This window comes from Bubalus kerabau, chromosome 6, assembly GCF_029407905.1.
Source record: "Bubalus kerabau isolate K-KA32 ecotype Philippines breed swamp buffalo chromosome 6, PCC_UOA_SB_1v2, whole genome shotgun sequence".
Classification (NCBI taxonomy): Eukaryota; Metazoa; Chordata; class Mammalia; order Artiodactyla; family Bovidae; genus Bubalus; species Bubalus kerabau.
Genome location: NC_073629.1, coordinates 15,749,071 through 15,771,606, shown reverse-complemented (window position 1 = coordinate 15,771,606; position 22,536 = coordinate 15,749,071). Strand labels below are relative to the sequence as shown.

General features: G+C 37.5%; 1 protein-coding gene across 9 annotated transcripts in view; it reads right to left on the bottom strand.

Moving 5' to 3' along the window:
- Positions 1–22,536, bottom strand: part of ASH1L (ASH1 like histone lysine methyltransferase) — a 205,277-nt gene that overhangs the window by 156,994 nt on the left and 25,747 nt on the right. For all 9 annotated transcript variants that reach the window (XM_055584046.1, XM_055584049.1, XM_055584047.1 and 6 more), the window contains one exon: positions 15,712–16,232. In XM_055584046.1, the coding sequence (XP_055440021.1) occupies positions 15,712–16,131 (420 nt within the window). In that variant the 5' untranslated portion in view covers positions 16,132–16,232. The remainder of the gene's footprint in view (positions 1–15,711; positions 16,233–22,536) is intronic.

Below are 22,536 nucleotides of genomic sequence, written 5' to 3'. Positions count from 1 at the left end.
CCTCCTATCATCCTAGTACATGGCAGATTTTGAAACTACTCTGTATGCAATGAAAGCTGAGATATAAATGGAAATTCACAATTTTATCTTCTTACAAACTAATTATACACACTTCTGGGCTTTCCAGGTGGCTCAGTGGGTGAAGAATCTGCCTTAATGTAGGAGATGCAGGTTCAATACCCAGGCCAGGAAGATCCCCTGGAGGAGGGCACAGCAACCCACTCCAGTATTCTGCCTGGAGAATCCCATGGACAGAGGACCCTGGTGGGATACAGTCCATGGGGTCGCAAAGCTTTGGACATGACAGAATCAACTGAGCACGCATGCATACACACCCCTATTACAATGTTTGTTGATCAAAGAGTTATGGAGGGACTTCCCTGGTAGTCTGGGCTCTCCTGATAGCTCAGTTGGTAAAGAACCTGCCTGCAGTGCAGGAGATCTCGGTTTGATTCCTGGGTGGGGAAAATCCACTGGAGAAGGGCTAGGCTACCCACTCCAGTATTCTTGGGCTTCCCTCGTGGCTCAGCTGGTAAAGAATCCACCTGCCATGTGTGGGACCTGGGTTCGATCCCTGGGGTGGCAAGAGCCCCTAGGGGAGAGGGGCTCAACTAATCTCAAAAATATACAAGCAACTCCTACAGCTCAACTCCAGAAAAATAAATGACCCAATCAAAAAATGGGCCAAAGGACTAAACAGACATTTCTCCAAAGAAGACATACAGATAGTTAACAAACACATGAAAAGATGCTCAACATCACTCATTATCAGAGAAATGCAAATCAAAACCACTATGAGGTACCATTTCACCCCAGTCAGAATGGCTGTGATCCAAAACTCTGCAAGTAATACATGCTGGAGAGGGTGTGGAGAAAAGGGAACCCTCTTACACTGGTTGGTGGGAATGCAAACTAGTACAGCCACTATGGAGAACAGTGTGGAGATTCCTTAAAAAACTGGAAATAGAACCGCCTTATGATCCAGCAATCCTGCCCAGCAAGCTGGGCATACCCAGTGAGGAAACCAGAAGGGAAAGAGACACGTGTACCCCAATGTTCATCGCAGCACTGTTTGTAATAGCCAGGACATGGAAGCAACCTAGATGTCCATCAGCAGATGAATGGATAAGAAAGCTGTGGTACATATACACAATGGAGTATTACTCAGCCATTAAAAAGAATACATTTGAATCAGTTCTAATGAGGTGGATGAAACTGGAGCCTATTATACAGAGTGAAGTAAGCCAGGAAGAAAAACACCAATACAGTATACTAACGCATATATATGGAATTTAGAAAGAGGGTAACAATAACCCTGTGTACAAGACAGCAAAAGAGACACTGATGTATAGAATAGTCTTATGGACTCTGTGGGAGAGGGAGAGGGTGGGAAGATTTGGGAGAATGGCATTGAAACATGTATGATATCATGTATGAAACGAGTCGCCAGTCCAGGTTCGATGCATGATACTGGATGCTTGGGGCTAGTGCACTGGAACGACCCAGAGAGATGGTATGGGGAGGGAGGAGGGAGGAGGGTTCAGGGTGGGGCACACATGTATACCTGTGGCGGATTCATTTTGATATTTGGCAAAACTAATACAATTATGTAGAGTTTAAAAATAAAATAAAATTTAAAAAAATAGAGAAGTTTCAACTACAAAATGAAAGCAAGAACTGAAGCTGAGCCTGAGGAAACTAATTATGGTAGTTTTAATCTTCTTGGTACATTTATAGCAGAGCTGCACTGTGCAATAGAAGAGATCTGCTTTTCCCCTTCATTTATGGGAGCATTGATGGGAGATTCTACAATTGGTGGTATTTTGGGAAAAGAGTGGCAATGACCTTATTTTGTCTTCAAGGCTGAGGGCAGATCTTGGCTGCCCCCTTAACAGTCTGTTTTGTGTGTGTTAAAGGGAGAAAAGAAGGCTTTATTGAAATGGGAAGATCTGGGGAAATTTGCATAATAGCCTCTGCCCTGGAGAAGGTGGGATCTATGCCAACCATTCTCTTCTCTACTACAAAGTAATTCTAGCTCAAGCAGCTTTCAAAGCAAACAATCAGTATGAAGGTAAAACAGAATTCCATTCAAAGCAGAACCTGGAGATAGCTATATACCATCAGGTATTCCTGCTTGAATAACCTTGACAACATAAACATGGCAGTGGAAAAGTAATAGTGGGATAATGAGGACTTGTGTTCTGAACCTCCCCGTAAGTTGATATAAGAAAGACTACACTCACAGATGGCACTCAGCTCACAAGTTACAAGTAAGAAGAATGTGACGATCTTCTATTTACCAAATCTTGAATTCACTTATAAGAACTAAGGAGCTTAAACATACAAAAAAATTGGTATTAAAAAAAAAAAAAAAACCACTGGGTAAACATAAACCAGATACCAGTAAGAATAAAAGCTTCACCTGGGGTTCATCTGGAGACAAACTCTCCCTAAAACCAACTTCATATAGGGTTTATGACTAACCTCTCTATCCGAAGCTTTATTTCCTTTCTTGTCCTGCCCCTGTTCCCCTGAGGACTGAGAAGTATCAAAGAAAAGAGGATACTGAAACCAACCAAGACCCTGCCGGTTCCTGGGTACAAAAGCACCTCTGTATTCCTGTTACTTGGGGTGGGGGGGAAAGCTTCTAGGCCTTCAAGGAGTTCAAAACAGTAGGCTCAAGCAGCTCACCATTAGGGCAGTAGTGTCACAGGGATCTCGAGCTTTCTCCTGAAGGGACATGAATAACAATCTGGTGTATATCCTGGAGCGTTCTGTAGAAACTAAGACTCCTACCCAGGTGGAAGATGGTGACTACATGCTGGGCACAAGCACACAGACCCCAGGCCGATTATAATCAGATGGTTGGCATTCCCGAAACATCACCGTTACCTTAGCACCAAACAATCAGAACAAAGTTCATGAGCTGCTCATTCTCCTTGCTTGGAGCCCTGCAAATAAATTCTTACTCTGATGCTAACACCCCTGCCAGAGTCTGACTTCCTGCCTGGGCACAAGAGCCCTTGGTTGGTAACAATCTGGTACCACCTTTTAGTGGGTGAGTCACTAAGATATGTCAGATGCATTCAAAAGGTACTTGACTACTAAAAATATTTTCTTAAACTAAAAGCCTAATGTGGGGGGTTGTTTTTAACTGGAGATAACATAGATAACTTAGCTCACCTCTCTGTGTTGTGACAAAACAAAGTAAAGTTTTTGTTTGACCTATTAGAAGAGTAGTTACCAAAGCTGTGCCTTACCAGGAAATTCATGAAACAGCCACAGTTGCAAGCATTACTACCAATAATACTAACTTCTTAAAATTAATAACCGATTGACTGTACTAATCACAATAGAACCTAATAAGTTTTAATATGTACATACTTAAAGTAAATGAAAGAAGAGAAAATATTTATGAGTAGTTCACTTATGAAAGTTACATGAATAAGCACTATCTTAGGGATAGGCAAACAAATTCTCTTATCCCCAAGCTGTATTTTAAGGGCAGTATTTTTGGTGGTGGTGGCAGTATTTATGCTGATAGATAAACCCACAGTCTATAATTTTATTGAACTATTTTTAAAGCATGTTCTGTGTTGATAATGAAATGCAAAAACTAAAAACGTCACCTTGACAATTAAGGAGCATTCACTAGTAAAAGACAAATTAATAATTACACTATAATGTGATTTATGTTAAAAACAGAGAAATATATGCAATGGAAGCACAGAAGTTAGAGTAACCAACTCTGCCTGGGAAGGTTCAGGTAACATTTCAAAGAGTTGGGTGACATTTGAGCTGAGTCTTTCCACTCCATCATCCTACTTCTTCTCTCTATTGTATACTGCAACTATTTTTCTTTTTATTTAGGAACTTAGTAATCTTAAACTTACTTTTCTAATTTCTCATCTTTATCTTAGACAATTTACTTCAAGGCTGAAAGAGAAGAAAAACATGTCACCAAGAATGCCTAGGAGATTTTCCACTTCTTTGAGAATTCCTAACACTCATAATTAATAAACAGTTTAAAAAGAAAAGTTACCAAGCTCCCCTGCCTTTGGCTTTTAATTTTCAGAATCTGTGATTTCTTTAGCAGTCTTCTGTAGCCTCCTACCCATGCAACCAAGGACTAGACAAGGAACTACAGGATAATCATACTTAGCAATTAAGCCAAAAAATGAAAAGGTGGGGTTCAGGTCTGTCTTCTTCCACCGTTTTTACTGTGAAAGTTACTACTGAATTCTGGGATTGTCTTTTTACTTTCACATACCTACTCAGATGTTAGTAATTCTATGTAGTTTGGCTAAAAACAGTTAAAATACTCTAATGTATATATTTACCATCTGTGAATTTTTGTCAAAATGCTTTTGCACACCTCCTAAACTCCAACTTCCTAATAGAGGAGCAGAACTTTATTACAAGTTCTTGACTTGCACATCAACTTTGAAATGTTTTCCAAAAATGAAGGTAAAATACACATAGCAGACCAGAACTTGACTGTTAAAAAATAGAGGAAAAAAAGATCAAATTTAACAGTTCAGAACCTATTCTGTTTAAAGAGTGGGCTCTCATTACTATTTCACTTTAACACTACTTATTTCTGACATCTTTGAGACATTATCTTCTTTTGCTAATATGTATTCCCTCATTAGAAAATAGATTTTGGAGAAACCAAAGCCTTAGGAACACCATAAATCCAGTTTGAAGAAAGACTCACATTTATATCCAAGGAAGCCACAGTTAATACGCAAACTACTGCCCCTTTTCCCAGGTAAATCTTTACCCAGTCAGATATACCACTCTTAACAGCTAATATTAGGTACTTGTTGGTGCAAAGTGATACTTAGTTAAAACAAAGAAGCTAAGGCTATTAAATAGATCCTGTATGCCACCTTCATATTTTTCTATCTTTTTTTAGTTGGGGGAGAAGGAGTTATTAGATATACAACAAAAATTTCCTTTTCTTCTTGGGAGAGAATTCTTAATTGCTAGATTTTTTAAATAGTTGGTTTTAAAAAACTACAGATAAACCTTTAAACAGACCAGCAATGCCCAAGGGTCATATTGAACTTTGCCAGCTATACTCTGAATCCCCGATTCACCTCATTTCCCTTCCCCCCTTAAAACAGTTAAATCCTTGCACCTCATTTCCCTTCCCCCCTTAACAGTTAAATCCTTGCAACTCATCCTTAAACCTGATCTCTAATGCCATCTGCTGTTGCAGTTCTGTGTTCTCAAGAAATTCTACAAACCTGCCCCAGTATTACTCCTGCTTGACTTTCACTCCTGCATGAAAACCAAGTGGTGCTAATGGTAAAGAACCCGCCTGCCAATGGGTCGGGAAGATGCCCTGGAGGAGGGCATGGCAACCCACCCCCCCAGTATTCTTGCCTGGAGAATTCCATAGACAAAGGAACCTGGTGGGCTACAGTCCATAGGGTCACAAAAAGTTGGACATGACTAAAGGGACTAAGTATGCATGAAGACCAAAGTAGTCAGCTATTAACAGATTTAGAAAATAAAATTCAGGTACTATGTCTTTGGTAAGATTTAATATTACAGTTACAAATGATAGGGTTCTTACTTACTACAAGTAATCCTAAATTTCTCAAATAGAAAAACTTTTCAAAAAAGCAATTTTAACTTTTGAGTGCAATAAAAAGTTGTAAGTTCCCCACTTGTCCTCCATTCTTTATTATTTTCTTAGTGCCCACCTACACTAAAGGGCTGTCAAACTGTTTGACAGCACAATTCACAAACACTCTAGGAAACATGCTAAATTCACCTTTGCCCTTTACTATTTACTTTGTCCTCAAATTAGAATTTGTCTAGCAAATGCTAACAAAAATGTCAACATCTAATTTTAAATACAAGTTCCACTGTAAAGCTTTCCATGCATACTCTCCTGCTCACTACCTTCTCCAAATAGTCCTATAAACACTTCATATGTATTCCTATTAAGGAAGTTATCATTTGTTGTTGTTGATAAGTCACTAAGTTATGCCTGACACTTTGCGACTCCATGGACTACCGTATGCCAGGCTTCCTCATGCTTCACTCTCTACAGGAGTTTGCTCAACTTCATGTCCGTTAAGTCAGTGATACTATCTAACCATCTTACCTTCAACTGCCCCTTTCTCTTGCCCTCAGTCTTTGCCAACATCAGGGTCTTTTCCAGTGAGTTGGCTTTTCGCATCAGGTGGCCAAAGCATTGAAGCTTCAGCATCAGTCTTTCCAATGAATATTCAGGACTGATTTTCTGTAGAATTGACTGGTTTGATCTCCTTGCAGTCCAAGGGACTCTCAAGAGTTTTCTCCAACACCACAGATCAAAAGTATCAATTCTCTGGCACTCAGCCTTCTTTGTGGTCCAACTTTCACATCCATACATGACTACTGGAAAAACTACAGTATATGGACCTTTGATGGCAAAGTGATGTCTTTGTTTTTAATACACTGTTCAAGTTTGTCATCACTTCCCTTCCAAGGAGCAAGTGTCTTTTAATTTCATGACTGTAGTCACTGTCAACAGTGATTTTGGAACCCAAGAAAATAAAGTCTGTCACGGTTTCCACTTTTTGCCCATCTTTTTGCCATGAAGTGATGGGACCAGATTCCATGATCTTAGTTTTTTTAATGCTGAGTTTTAAACCAGTTTTTTCACTCTCCTCTTTCACCCTCATCAAGATGCTCTTTTTTCCTTTAAGTTTCTGCCATTAGAGTGGTATCATCTGCATATATAAGGTTGTTGATATTTCTCCCAACCATTTTGATTCCAGCTTATGATTCACCCAGCCCCACATTTTGCATGATGTACTCTGTACAAAAGTAAGCAGAGCGCAATACACAGCCTTGTCATACTCTTTTCCCAATTTCGAACCAATCAGTTGTTCTATGTAAGATTCTAACTTTGTTTCTTGACCCACATACAGGTTTCTCAGGAGACAGGTAAGGTGGTCTGATACTCTTATCTCTTTAAGAATTTTCCACAGTTTGTTGTGATCCACACAGTCAAAGGCTTTAGTGTAGTCAATAAAACAGAAGTAGATGTGTTTCTGGAGTTCCTCTGCTTTCTCCATGATCCAGTGAATGTTGGCAATTTGATCTCTGGTTCCTATGCTTTTTTTAAACCCAGCTTGTACATCTGGAAGTTCTTTAATCACATACTGCTGAAGCCTAGCTTCAGGGATTTTGAGCATAACCTTACTAGCATGTGATATGAATGCAACTGTACAACAGTCTGAACATTCTTTGGTGTTGCTCTTCTTTGGGATTGGAATGAAAACTGATCTTTTCCAGTCCTGTGGCCACTGCTGAGTTTTCCAAATTTGCTGACATATTGAGTGCAGCACTTTAACAGCATCATCTTTTAGGATTTCAATAGCTCAGTTGAAATTTCATCACCTCTGCTAGCTTTGTTGTAAGTTATCATACTATATCATAATTACTCATTTACTGCACAGGGAAGGCAATCAAATATTTTATGGAGGAATAAATAAAACATTGCTACAAGCCTACATTAGAGATTATGCTCAAAATTAAGGGATACAAAATTTGACCCTCTTTTGTGAAGTAGAAAGTAAAAACACTAGCCCTGTGATCAGTTTTCTAAAATGTAATAGCCAAATTAAAACATATATTCAAGGTAATGAAAATATTCTGAAATTAGTGGTGATGGTTGCAAACCTTTGTATGTAGCTAATATACAGGGGATATACTAAAAACCACTGAACTGCACACTTTAAAAGAGGAAATTTTATGGTGTTAGAATTGTATCTCAATTAAAAATATATAAATTTTATCCAAAACCAAGCTAATCTAATATATGGCATAATTTAAAGAAACTACTGGATTTCTCTGGAGGTCCAGTGGCTAGGACTCCCTGTTCCCCACGCAGCGGACCCTGGTCAGGCAACTAGGTCCTATATGCACCATTAAGAGTTCATATGCTGCAACTAAAGACCCTGCCTGCCCCAACTACTGATCCTGTGTGCTGCAACTAAGACCTGGCACAGCCAAATACATCAACAAACAACTGGAATCTGTGTGAAACAATTTAAAGACTACTAGGCAAATTAACCAAGAACAGAGCTAACTGTCATGATTATCTGCATATTTTCTTACTAAAGAAACTACATCAATCAGTTATATAATTTAATAAAAATCTTAGGCCAACAGGCCCTAATTAGAATACCTGGATTCAATGAGGGTTTTAATAGGTCTCCATAAAAATTACATCAGTGAATTCAAAATTACATCTACAATTTACTGTTTCTTAAATAATCTATTAAGTCAGCATAGTCGTTTCTTTTCCAAGCAAAAAAGTATCTTTTGGCAGGGAAATTACAATTACAGCTGTAAACGTTGTTTGTAATTCACTTTGCTCATTCAATCCACTCAACTATGGTAAAATGACATCCAATAAACTATTCAATAACAAAAACTTAACACCAAATCTCAATCTTATTTGACCTAATTTATAATGGGGGCTTCCCCAGTGGCTCAGCAGTAAAGAATTCACCTGCAATGCAGGAGACTTGGGTTCAATCCCTGGCTCGGAAGATCCCCTGGAGGAGGAAATGGCAACCCACTCCAGTACTGGTAACAGGAAAATCCCATAGACAAAAGAGCATGGTGGGTTACAGTCCATCAGGTCACAAAGAATCAGACATGACTGAGTGCACGTGTGCACACACACATAAAATCAGTATACAGTGGTATGAGATATCCCCCAATCCCTTTTCTCTCACACAAGTTTCAGTTTTAATCACTTGCTACAGGAAATAAGTATTTTAGTCATTTTTCATTTGTTACAAAAGAGCATGTTTCAATTTAGTATCCTAAGTAAACTAAGATCACATATAACTAGCTATGCTGCACAATTCCAAAGCTGGAATTTTGTTTAAATACTAAAAAGGAATATACCATTGCCTCTTTTCCTTTTAAGTTAGTGTGTGATAAATACAAGTAAATATTATGACTTCCACCTCTACTTTCACTTTCTAAAATACTGCAACAGAAGAATGACTATACCATTCTGACAACTTATGAAATGACATAGACACTGCATAAAGTAACATGACAGCCAAACCCAAACTTTTATATGAAATTCAAAAGAAAACATTTCTTTCCACTATAAACAAACAAAAATGAGACAGGAAGATCTATTATACATTTAATAGTCAATATATTTCTTATAAAACAATCAGGTGATTTCCACTCTAGCCATATGGCAGGCTAAACACCATAAATATCCATCTACTACAACAAAATAATTCAATCCAGCAATAAGATACCATGGTTGTTGCACTGTGGCCTCTTAGGAAGTAAGAAAAATATCCAAAGGTCCAAAAAAAAAAATGTTAGAGTGTGTGTGTGTGGCTCAGCAACTCTGCGACGCCATGGACTGTAGTCCACCAGGCTCCTCTGTCCAAGGGATTCTCCAGGCAAGAGTACTGCAGTGGGTTGCCATTTCCTTCTCCAAGGGATCTTCCCGACTTAGGGATCAAACCCACGTTTCCTGCATTGCAGGCGGATTCTTTACTGTCTGAGCCACTAGGGAAGTCCCCTTGGTTTTCAGATATCTTAAAAATTCAGTTGTTGTTGGGGAGGAAATTCTAGCACGCTGACCACCCCGCCAGGCGTCTATTTGCCAGTCCAAGGTCTAGCGCACACCCTCCAGCTCTCCACCCACCGCAGAAAGAGCTGCACGCAGGCAGCCTTTTGCTGGGGGGAAGGGTCTCAGGAACCCATTTGAACACCCTAAATCTTGGCAAAGCAAATTCAGAGCTTCTCAAAGAAGTGAAGTGAAGTGGAACTTGCTAGTTGTGTCCGACTCTGCGACTCCATGGACAATATAGTCCATGGAATTCTCCAGGCCGGAATACTGGAATGGGCAGTTTTTCCCTTCTCCAGGGGATCTTCCCATCCCAGGAATTGAACCAGGGTTTCCTGCATTGCAGGCTGATTCTTTACCAGCTGAGCTACTCATCTACCAAACAGGTTCCAAGTTTAACCACAGATTTAAAAAAAAAAAAAAAAAATGAACGAAATATTAACTTTGTAATCAACTGAACAAGTTCTAGAAAAAAACTGTTTTTATTAAAATCACATAAAGTTTATAAACTAATATGCAATAATGCAAGGAACACTCTAAAACATGAATAATGAGGAAGGATTAGCCCTACCAGATATAAAACATAGTAATTAAAACTACCATGATGGCAAATAGAGAACAATGACACAAAGTGGGAAATCAGACCAGACCCAAGTACACACAGAAACTCAGTGTACGATTAAGGCGTTGTCTCAATTCTGAGGACTAAAAGAAGAATTCTTAAAGTATTAGGACAACCTGCAGCTATTTGGAAAAAGATAAAGTTCGATCCACAACTTACATATCATAGTAAACTTCAAATGGATCAAATATTTATATATTTAAAATGAAACATTAGGGAATTCCCCAATGGTTCAGTGGTTACAAGCTAAGCATTCACTGCTATGGATTCTGGTCTGATCCCTGGTTGGGAAACTAAGGTCCTGCAAGCTCTGTGGCATGGCCAAAAATAATAATAATAAAAAGTGAAACATTAAAATATATAAGAACTTTAATAAACTTGAAGTGAAGGCCTTTTTAGTGACATGTCAAATGCTCAAAGCCATAAAAGGAAAGACTTATTAACTAAACTCTTTAAAAAACTAAAGATTTCTGCATGGCAAAATAAACAGTAAGCAAGATCTAAAGACAAATGACAAACTGGAAAAAAAAAAACACTTATTAACCATATTTCTAAGGGCTAAAGAAGCTCTCTTAGTTTTTGTACGGGAAAATCCTCTAGAATGTACTAATATGCTATATAAGTGGAAAAATGAATGATGAAGAAAAGTGTGTACAGTATAGTACCATTTATATTTTTAAATGGGGAGGGTGGGATTACATGTATTTGCTTGTATACATACATATATATATATATTTGTGGGAGCTATCAAAGGCACTGATGTTGGAGTTAGAAACGCCTAGAAATTTCTTTGCACCAATTTTGGTTCCAAACAACTTGTTTGTTTTTTTTTAATTTTCCAAGTAAGACAACTTCATTATACAGAACAGTTTTCTTCATTTTGATTAAGAAATGTTGTTCTGCTTAGTTGTCATATGGGGGTTATCACATGATTGCTTAAAAAGAAGGGAGAGAAGTATATTGATGGTAACAATGCTTGTTTCCTTTTTTGTCTTTTAAAGTCTGAACCATAGGAGTGTTAATACTGATCAAAGCTGCTAGTCCAGTATCCATACTCTTAGGCATTAGATTTGTAACAGTTTTCCATGTCCAAAGTTTTCCTTGCTATAGTAATCAGTTGAGAGCAAGTTCAGGGTGAGAGGGGTACCTGAAAATCTCTCAAAGACTGAAACATAAGAGATAGGACTGTAAAACCTTTTAGAAGACAACATAGGGGAAAATCCTTATGATGCTAGATTTGGAAGAGATATCTCGGCTATGACATCAATGCACAGGCAATAGAAGAAAAAATAGACGAATTAGAGTTCATGAAAATTGAAAACGGTTGTGCATCAGAGGACACTATCAAGATAGTGAAAAAGACAGCTCACAGCACAGGGAAAAAATATTAGCAAGTCATATACAGAATATATCTAGAACCCTGAAAACTCAGCAACAACAACAAAAAAATCCACAATTCAAAGATAGTCAAAAGATTTAAACAGACATTCCTCCAGAGAAGATACGCAAATCAAACAAGCTCAGGAAAAGATGCTCAACATTACTAGTCATCAGGGAAAAGGAAGGAAAACCACAGTGAGATACAACTTCATACTCTTTAGAGTGGCTATTATTTAAAATACACATACATACACACGAACACACACACACACAGAAAATAACAAGTACTGATGAGGATTTGAAGTGACTGAAACCCCCATGCACTGCTGGTGGGACTATGAAATGGTATAGTTGCTATGGAAAACAGTTTGGCAGTTCCTCAAAGACATCACAGGATCCAACAATTCTACTCCTAAGTATAGTACCCAAAGAAATGGAACACAGGAATTCAAACAGATGTTTGTACACCAGTGTTCACTGTAGCATGTTTTCCCATAGCCAGAACGTTGAAGCAAACCAAGTATCCACAGATGATGAATTTTAAACAAAATGTGGCATAAATGTACATGGAATATTATTCAACCACAAAAATGAAGAGGTTCTGGTACATGCTACAAATGGATGAACTTGAAGACATTATGCTAGTCAAAGAAGCCAGAGACAAAAGGACAAATACTGCATGATTCCATTTATACGAGGCACCTAGAACAGACAATTTCATAGAGGCAGAAGTAGATTATAAATCATCAAAGATTGGGGGAGGGGGCTCTGTAACAAGACAGATTATTGGTTAAAGAGTTTCTATTCGGTATGAGATGGTTTTGGAAAGAGATAGTGAGGATGGTTGCACAACACTGTGAATGGAATTAGTGACACTGAATTTACAATTAAAAATGATCAAAATGGCAAATTCTATATTAACATATTTTACAACTTTTAAAAATTAATAATGTTATATATCAATAACAAAACCACAAACTGTAACAGTTTAAATGGGTGGATGGTATGATACATGAATTATACCTCAATAAAGACATTTTTTAAAATACCCAGACATAATGAGTCAGAATCAATAAGAAGGTATCAGGAATCTATACTTCTAATAAATATTTTACACATGTATCTTGCTATACACTAGCAAGTATTCTATAAGATAGTTTCTTAGAAGTGACACTGTGGAATCAAGGAATTGTCCATTTTAAATTGTCACAGATACAAGCAAACTGCTCTCAGAAAGTACAGTATCAATACACTCTCCATCAACAGTGCATGAGAGTGCTTGTTTCCCCTATATTCTTGCCAACATTGAACATTATAAAATTTTTTAATTTTGCCAAAATGTAATATAGAAAGATAAATCTCAAAACTAATTAAAAATAAACCAAATACATATTAAACTGTACACTGTGCTGTATGTCAAATCTTATCACAATAAAACTGGGGGAAAATACATTTTAAAAAATAGGACCCTTAAAATCTATAACTTCTACAACTTTAACTAAAAGATACAAAAAGTATCTAATACTTCTCAAAGGAATGAACTAAACTTTAAAACTTTAGTTATTAATGTGACAATTCCTAAATTTTGGATAAAAATTAAAAAAAAAAAAATGACATATTTGGATTGCTCTAAATAATAGGGTCCATGAGTCAACTACTGTAAATTTAACAATATGTCACATAATTTGAGAAAGGGAAAATTTCACTTAAGGAACTGAATCATTATATTTTGCCATTATATAAACTGGGCTTCTCTGGTGGTCAATGGTAAAGAATCCACCTGTCAATGCAGGCCATAAAGAGTTCGATCCCTGATCCCGGAGGATCCTAAATGTCATGGGGCAACTAAGGCCATGTGCCACAACTACTGAGCCTGTGCTCTAGAAGCCCAGGAGCCGTAACTACTGGGCCCAGGTGCCACAACTGTTGAAGCCCATGCGCCCTAGAGCCCTAGCTCTGCAACAAGAGAAGCCACCACAATGAGAAGCCCGTGCGCAGCAATGAAAAGCCAGCACAGTCAAAAAAAAAAAAAAAAAATTTACATAAACAGCAATCATTCTAGCAAAACATTTTTTCACAGGGCAATTATTTTTGCCCTCTGAACACGGTCAAAAGAAAACTTCTATTAAGAAATAAAATATATGATCTATGTTTCTATGTTTTTACTAGAAATCTAAGGCCTAATCTTGCTTTAAAATCACCACTAACAAAAACCCAACTATTTTTGAAGACTTGTGGGGGGGAAATGTTTTGGTTGTTTTGGTAAAGCCTTGCTTTAAAATAAATAAAACAACTCCCTCTCTGCCCACTTCTGCTCCACAAGCTTTCTCAGACTACCAACATGCCTTGTAACAGTCTAGCTTTCTCTCCTGAGCCACTGATGCTCAGTCTTTTTGGAGTGATGAAACCCTTAGTAAAGCTGCTAAGAGCTATGTAAAAATGCATCAAAATGAACACAAAATTCTTCACAGATTATCACAGTCCAAGAGCAATCATAAAAAACCAAACCTTTCTAGAGATCCCAGGTTATAAATCCATATCTTAGGCTGTAAAAAGGGAGAATAGAACACTTACAAGAATTTATCTCATACTAAATACTATACACAAATTTAATTATTTTTTAAAATTGAAGTAAAGCTGACTTACAATATTGTGTTCATTTGAGGTGTATAGCAAAGGGGATTCAGTGTTTTTTTCAGATTATATTCCATTATAGGTTATCATAACATACTGAACATAATTTCCTGCTCTATACAGTAAATCCACACTGCATATCTACTTCATGTGCAATTGTTGATTATACTCCTAATTTGTCTTTCCATCCCTTTCTTCCCTTTGATAACCATAAATTTGTTTTCTGTCTGTAAGTCTGTTTCTGTTTTCTATAAAGATTCATTTATATTATTTTTAGATTTCACATGTAAGTAATATCATACAATATTTGTCTTTCTCTGACTTACTTTACTAACTATAATATTCTCTAGGTCTATCCATGTTGCTGCAAATGGCAATATTTCATTCTTTTATGGCTAATATTCCATATATATACATATATGCACATATACACATACCACATCTTCTTAAGCCAACTGTTTGTTGATGGGCACTTGGGTTTTTTCCAATGCCTATCCATTTAATATAGGCATAAACAGTTCCATGTTATAAATAAGAAAAACACAGCTCAGTAAGATAAACCAAATAACCTGTGTGCAGTTATTAAGCCAGGATTTGAATTTGCTTCTGACTCCATAATTCATGCTCTTCCCATTATTTATGAAGAACTCATTTAGAGGGTAGTAACATAGTCAACATCCTATGTTAAAGTAACTGTTGGAAGAATAAGCACCTACTCATTACCACAATTTTGTGAGTATACAGATAGCTTTCCTCAGGAACCAAAAACTATATTCTCCTACAAACAATATAAGTAGGATATGAACTACTTAAACATTAAAAATAAGTACATACTGTGGGTGCAATCTTTTTACTACAAAACCTATTATTAGCACTATTTTAAAAAATACTATAGAAAGATTACTAAAGACAATCATCTTGAAGCCCTTTAAAAATCAGCTGTGCAAAACAAGCTCTAACATTGTTTCAAATAAAAAGGTCCAGATAAAAAACTTTTTGAATTCATCTTTAGAAAATTCTTGAGGTCAGCAAGAATAGAACCATCCTGAAAGGTAGGTGGTATAATCATTTAACATCTATGAGTGTCAGTTTCTTCTCTGTTATTAACAATTTGTCTATCATCATATTGTTAGTAAGTATGAGGGCAAGATTCAACTCTAGGTTTTCTAACTAAAAATTCAATATTCCTTCCACTTGGCCATGTAGGAGCAGCAATCTGGATATACCCCATTTAAAATATTTGCCATAATTTTACAAATTGAAATACATGCATAGTTATACTACCACCCGCTTCTCTTACAAGCCTCAAAATCTGTTTGAGGCTCCCAAAATAGACTATTTAGAAATAATAACATAAAGATTAAAATAAAAATTCCTGAAATATGTACATAGGTTCGATAAAAATGAGTATTAGTCCAAATAGTGTTAATGATCATATATTGTCAGGACTTCTACTTACCCGTCTTGAAGGGCAGTGTTCATTCTTTTCATCTGTCATCTTCCCACTTTTAAGTGCTTTCCTTGGGTGCTTGATAGTTGTTTTTATGGCAGGTCGACATACATAGTTCTCCAAGTTCTTTGGAGGTTTTTTAGTTCTCTTAGCCTGAAGGCCAATTTTCAATTTTAAATTTCCTTCTGTAAAGTTTGTTTCTTTCACTGAAAACTGTTGCTGTGCATCAGTCAAACCATTATCTTTCCCTGCTTCAGTGTTTCTTTCCCGATTCCACTTGCGAAGGTCTTCTTCTTCCTTTGTGTTGTTCTCTAGCTCTACTTCTCTCTTGCTGACCAGTGTGCCCGTATTGATGGCAGAGGGACTCTTTCTTGAAAATCCTTCGGAATCAGAACCCAATCCTAACATAGCAGTATTTCTAGGGTCCATCACAAGTGTATGTTATTGCCAAGGAATCTTTTGAAAATTTTATAGAATTGAGTTCCATAAAAAACAGGGTTCTCCAAAACTTGCAACCAGCATCTCTTTCTCTGCAGGATAGACCATAACAAAAATTTATCAGAACAGAGGCAATTATTGGTTAACACAAGAAATGGGTATAGAGAGGAGATAAGAACGTCAGGAAGAACCCAAAATCACAGTTAAAATGGATCAAAATGCAGTTCAAAATGGTTAAATTCCCTTAGTTACAAATAAATTTATATTTTAGAATATGTCTATTATTCTCCAGATATTATAAACAAGCTGCAATGGTATAGTGCAAATCAATGTTTAAGAACCACTGTTAAAATCCAACCAACAAGCTTCTGCAACTGATAGTCAAGCAAACACAGTCTAAGATAAAAATAATATATATTTCAACATTCCTCAGTTTCAAAGGAATATATTTCTCACATTTTACTTAATGAAAATCAATTTCATTCAAGGTAAAGAATCATATTTTGGGCTAGTTTCAGCACTCCAATCTTATTTATTAAGAGGTGGTAGGTTTTCCAGGTTAAGACTCTTGCGCTGGAATTATCTCTAATGCTGGTTTACGATTCAACTCTGAATCCATATACTCATGAATTCATTCCTTAAAAAATATTTCTAAACATCCATCATGTTCCAGGCACTGGGCAACACCCTGGAAATTACAGTATTGAACAAAACAAATCCAGTTCCTAAATTTATAAGCATTATATATAGTGAGAAAGACAAACATTAAGTAACTATATAAATTATTTAGAACAATTGCCATAAGAGGGTGGGATGATTTGGGAGAATGGCATTGAAACATGTATAATATCATATAAGAAACGAATCGCCAGTCCAGGTTTGATGCAGGATACAGGATGCTTGGGGCTGGTGCACTGGGATGACCCAGAGGGATGGTATGGGGAGGAATGTGGGAGGGGGGGTTCAGGATTGGAAACATGTGTACACCCGTGGTGGATGAATGTTGATGTATGGCAAAACCAATAAAATACTGTAAAGTAATTAGCCTTCAATTAAAATAAATAAATTAAAAAAAAAAATTCTAAACACCAGAAGTATATCTTCAAAAGTTTTCCCAATAGCAGTCAGTTGTCACAATTCAGTCTCCCAAATCCATAAAATATTTTAAAACCAGAATGCAAAAACACAAAAAACCAAAAACCCAGAATGCATATTTATTGTTTTACAATAGTTGGTACACCTTACCAGAGAATCTGAATAATCTACACAAGGCAAACCCTTTTCATTAAAAAAAGATTCTCAAGAAACTATATTACTATACTATCTAATGACTACTGAATATAAAACCAAAGTAATTCACTATTCTTGAGGACAAACTAGTTTTTCTTTCAAACATGTATCTGAATATATGATCCAAGACTTGCATCTGGGGAAAAAAAGAATATCCTATCCCTTAGAAGGGGCTTCCCTGGTGGCTCAGATGGTAAAAAATCAACCTGCAATGAGGGAGGCCTGGGTTTGATCCCTGGGGTGGGAAGAACCCCTGGAGAAGGGAACGGCTACCCACTCCAGTGTTCCATCCATGGACAGAGGAGCCTAGCAGGCTACAGTCTATGCGGTCACAAAGAGTCAGACATGAGTGAGTGACTTTCACTTCACATCCCTTAGAAAGTTCCATTTATGAAGTAGAATGGGCTCTCCAAGTGGCACTAGTGGTAAAGAACCTGCCTGCCAATGCAGGAAACGTAAGAGACCCAGGCTAGATCCCAGGGTTCGGAAGATCCCCAGGAGGAGGGCATGGCAACCCATTCCAGTATTCTTGCCTGGAAAATCCCAACAGAGGGGCCTGGCGGGCTACAGTCCATAGGGTCGCAAAGAGTTGGACACAACTGAGGCGATTTAGCACATGAAGTAGAATATTTTATAGTTTAAACTATGTGCCTTAAGACTTTTCTTTCCAATGAGAATGTAGGACTTTCAAAGCAAATATCATATGATATAACTTTTAAAACCCATACAAGAACTGTAAACAAAATGCATAGCCCAATGACTGGCCTATCATAGCAAGGCTCAACAGAAGGTGCCAGCAATTTTACTAGTAGTACTAGGAACATTTTAAGTAGTTACTCAACAAATACTGGCAACTGACTGAAGTGTGTTCCTATTCTATTCATTCACACAAACAGCTCAAAGAGTAATTTTCAAGTCATTTACATATGACAATTCTTGCTGTCTACCATTTCATATATTAACACTTCACAATGGCATAAGGCTCTTCATAATCTGGCTCTAACTATTCAGACATGTCTATCCCTACTTCCTAGAACACACCCTCTATGATTTAGTCAATGCTGCTTTTTGTTTTTTTTATTGTCCCTAAAAAATTGTATTCATTTCTCTTCAGTGTCATGTGCTTTCTATTTATTCCATGATGTGTTCAGTTCAGTTCAGTTGCTCAGTCATGTCCGACTCTTTGCGACCTCATGGACCGCAGCACGTTAGGCCTCCTTGTCCATCTCCAACACCCAGAGTCTACTCAAACTCATCTCCATTGAGTTGGTGATACCATCCAAGCATCTCATCCTCTGTTGTCCCCTTCTCCTCCTGTCTTCAGTCTTTCCCAGCACCAGGGTCTTTTCAAAAGAGTCGACTGTTTGCATCAGGTGGCCAAAGTATTGGAGTTTCAGCTTCAGCATCATTCCTTCCAATCAACACTCAAGACTGATCTCCTGTAGGATGGACTGGTTGGATCTCCTTGCAGTCCAAGGGACTCTCAAGAGTCTTCTCCAACACCACAGTTCAAAAGCATCAATTCTTCAGCGCTCAGCTTTCTTCACAGTCCAACTCTCGCATCCATACATGACCACTGGAAAAACCATAGCCTTGACTAGACAGACCTTTGTTGGTAAAGTAATGTCTCTGCTTTTGAATATGCTGTCTAGATTGGTCATAACTTTCCTTCCAAGGAGTAAGCGTCTTTTAATTTCATGGCTGCAGTACCCATCTGCAGTGATTTTGGAGCCCAAAAAAATAGCCACTGTTTCCCCATCTATTTGCCATGAAGTGATGGAGCTGGATGCCATGATCTTAGTTTTCTGAATGTTGAGCTTTAAGCCAACTTTTTCACTCTCCTCTTTCACTTTCATTAACGGGCTCTTTAGTTCTTCTTCACTTTCTGCCATAAGGGTGGTGTCATCTGCATATCTGAGGTTATTGACATTCCTCCCAGCAATCTGATTCCAGCTTGTGCTTCATCTAGCCCAGGGTTTCTCATGATGTACTCTGCATATAAGTTAAATAAGTTGTCTGACAATATACAGCCTTGACGTACTCCTTTTCCTATTTGGAACCAGTCTGCTGTTCCATGTCCAGTTCTAACTGTTGCTTCCTAACCTGCATATAGGTTTCTAAAGAGGCAGGTCAAGTGGTCTGGCATTCCAATCTCTTTCAGAATTTTCCACAGTTGATTGTAATCCACAAAGTCAAAGGTTTTGGCATAGTCAATAAAGCAGAAATAGATGTTTTTCTGGAACTCTCTTGCTTTTTCCATGATCCAGCGGATGTTGGCAATTTGATCTCTGGCTCCTCTGCCTTTTCTGAAACCAGCTTGAACGTCTGGAAGTTCATGGTTCCCATACTGTTGAAGCCTGGCTTGGAGAATTTTGAGCATTACTTTACTAGTGTGGGAGATGAGTGCAATTGTGCAGTAGTTTGAGCATTCTTTGGCATTGCCTTTCTTTGGGATTGGAATGAAAACTGACCTTTTCCAATCCTGTGACCACTGCTGAGTTTTCCAAATTTGCTGGCATATTGACAGCAGCCTTTCACAGCATCATCTTTTAGGATTTGAAATAGCTCAACTGGAATTCCATCACCTCCAGTAGCTTTGCTCGTGGTGATGCTTCCTAAGGCCCTCTTGACTTCACATTCCAGGATGTCTGGCTCTAGGTGTGTGATCACACCATCGTGATTATCTGGGTCATGAAGATCTTTTTTGTATAGTTCTTCTGTGTATTCTTGCCACCTCCTCTTAATATCTGTGTTAATGATGTGTTCACATCCTGAAATTCAAAACTCTGAAAAAATTAAAAGTTTTTTCATAATACTCTAAATGACAAAATCTTACCTGATCTGATCTGAATCCATTTTGGTCTTAATTACCACAATTTCTGTGAACAGGCATATACTTTAATGCAGAATTATTAAAGTGTGTGATTAAGGAGTCTTTGTTGCCAGTTCTTCCTTTTCTCACTCAACTCTAAACACTGGAGTGCCCCAGGGTATGCCTTTTCCTTTTCTATTTACATTCACTTCCTAAATCACCAGATTCTGTCTACTGAATTTGGTGGTGGTGGTTTAGTCAGTTAAGTCATGCCCAACTCTTGCCATCTGATGGACTGTAACCCGCCAGGCTCCTCTGTCCATGGAATTCTCCAGGCAACAATACTGGAGTGGGTTGCCATTTCCTTCTCCAGGGGATCTTCCTGACTCAGGGACTGAATCTGCATCTCCAGTGTTGTAGAGAGATTCTTTATCATTGATGCACCAGGGAAACCCAGTCTTTTGAATTTAAATTCCATCTAACATGGATGATTCAAAAATTTCTATCTCCAGATAGAGACCAGCTGAGACTCCTCCTGGAACTCTAAATGCATATTATCTAAATGCTACTTGACACACTGACTATATAATTAATAATTAGGCACTTCAAGCTTAACATGTCCAAAGTCAATTTGCCTTTTCTGAGCCCCTCAAATCTGTTTTTCCCACAGGCTTACTCATCTCAATAAATGCAACTCCAACCAGAAATATTAAGACCAAAAAATTTTAATCATCTTTGATTCCTTCCTTAAATACCCCATATGTCCACTTGGTCAGAAAAGCCTACTTTACCTTCAAAATTCCTGGAGAAGGAAATGGCAACACGCTTCAGTATTCTTGCCTGGAGAATCCCCATGTTCAGAGGAGCCTGGCAGGCTACAGTCCATGGGGTTGCAAGAGTCGGACACAACTTAGTGACTAAACCACCACCACCACCACCTTCACAATGTATGCAGAACCTATTTCTCACTAATTTGACAGCTATGTTATCAAATCCAACTGATAATATCTGACCTGAATTATTCAATAACATCCTAACTGATTCCTTGCTTCAGCCTTTGTATCTCTTTAGAGCCTTTTCAACAGCATGGTAATCCCTTTAAAGGCTGTATCATATTATGTCACTCCTCCACTCAAAAATCCTTTCAATGACTTCCCATCTCACTCTAAGCAAAAGCTAAAGTTCTCACAATGGTCTAAATGCCCTACAATCTCCTCTACTCCCTCTTCTCCTACCAGTTTTCCTGCTTAATTCCAAGGAGGTGTGGACACAAGTATTCTTCTGTTTTTCAAACCCGAAATACTTCTACCTCAGGTCTTTGCACTTATTCTACCCGACAAGAACACCCTTCCCCAGATCACTGCATGATCTGCACTGTCACTTTTATTATGTCTTTGCCTATAAAACAGAAAACACCCAGCCCACATCCTCTCACACTCTATCCTGTTTTATTTCTCCTGCGCTTTTCTCACCATCTGGTGTACAATATATTTATTTATTGCCTACACCCTTCCATTGGAATGTAAAGTCCACATGGAAATGGATTTTTGTCAGTTTAGTTCAATGGAGTATTCCAGCATCAACAACAGTACCTGGCACATAGGTAGTGTTCAACAAATATTTCAATTCATTCCATGCCTTATGTGGGTTACATCTTATTGGCTTCAACTTGTTGCTTTTTTATTCTTTTCCCTCCTCTTTCTTTCTTGTTTCTTAAATTCTAATGCCAATCCAGGGTTTCGTGTTACTAATGGTGAACTGATGGGCCTGCCAAATATCTTACTGGTTAGTTATAAAAAGAAATTCTTTTAGGAATAAAAACAAATAATAAGTTATTCAAAAACAACTGCTTTTACACTCACTACTCAAAAGTATACACATTTTAAAATTTATCAACATTTTTTAATTTTCATAATGAAAGAATACCAGAAGTTTTAATGTACATTTACAAATATAAAGTAGAATTTCTGTATTTCTTCCAAAAAGCTCAAAGCATTTTTTTACCAGCACTTATTTCCAAAACATTCCAGAGAAGAGTTTGGAGAACATGACTCTCTTCATTTTAAAAACGGAAAAAACTGAAACCAAGCGACACACAAATTATTAACAGAACATCAATAAATGGAAAAGAAATTTAATTTGAAAATATTGACCACTACCCTAGAAATATATGTAAGAAAAGAGAAATATTATGTTTCCTTAACTTCATCAAGGAGGAAAAAAGAAAATCCTAAGGGCATATTTTGTGAATCCATTTAGGAAGACTGGAAAATCATGACTGGCAAACTCCACAT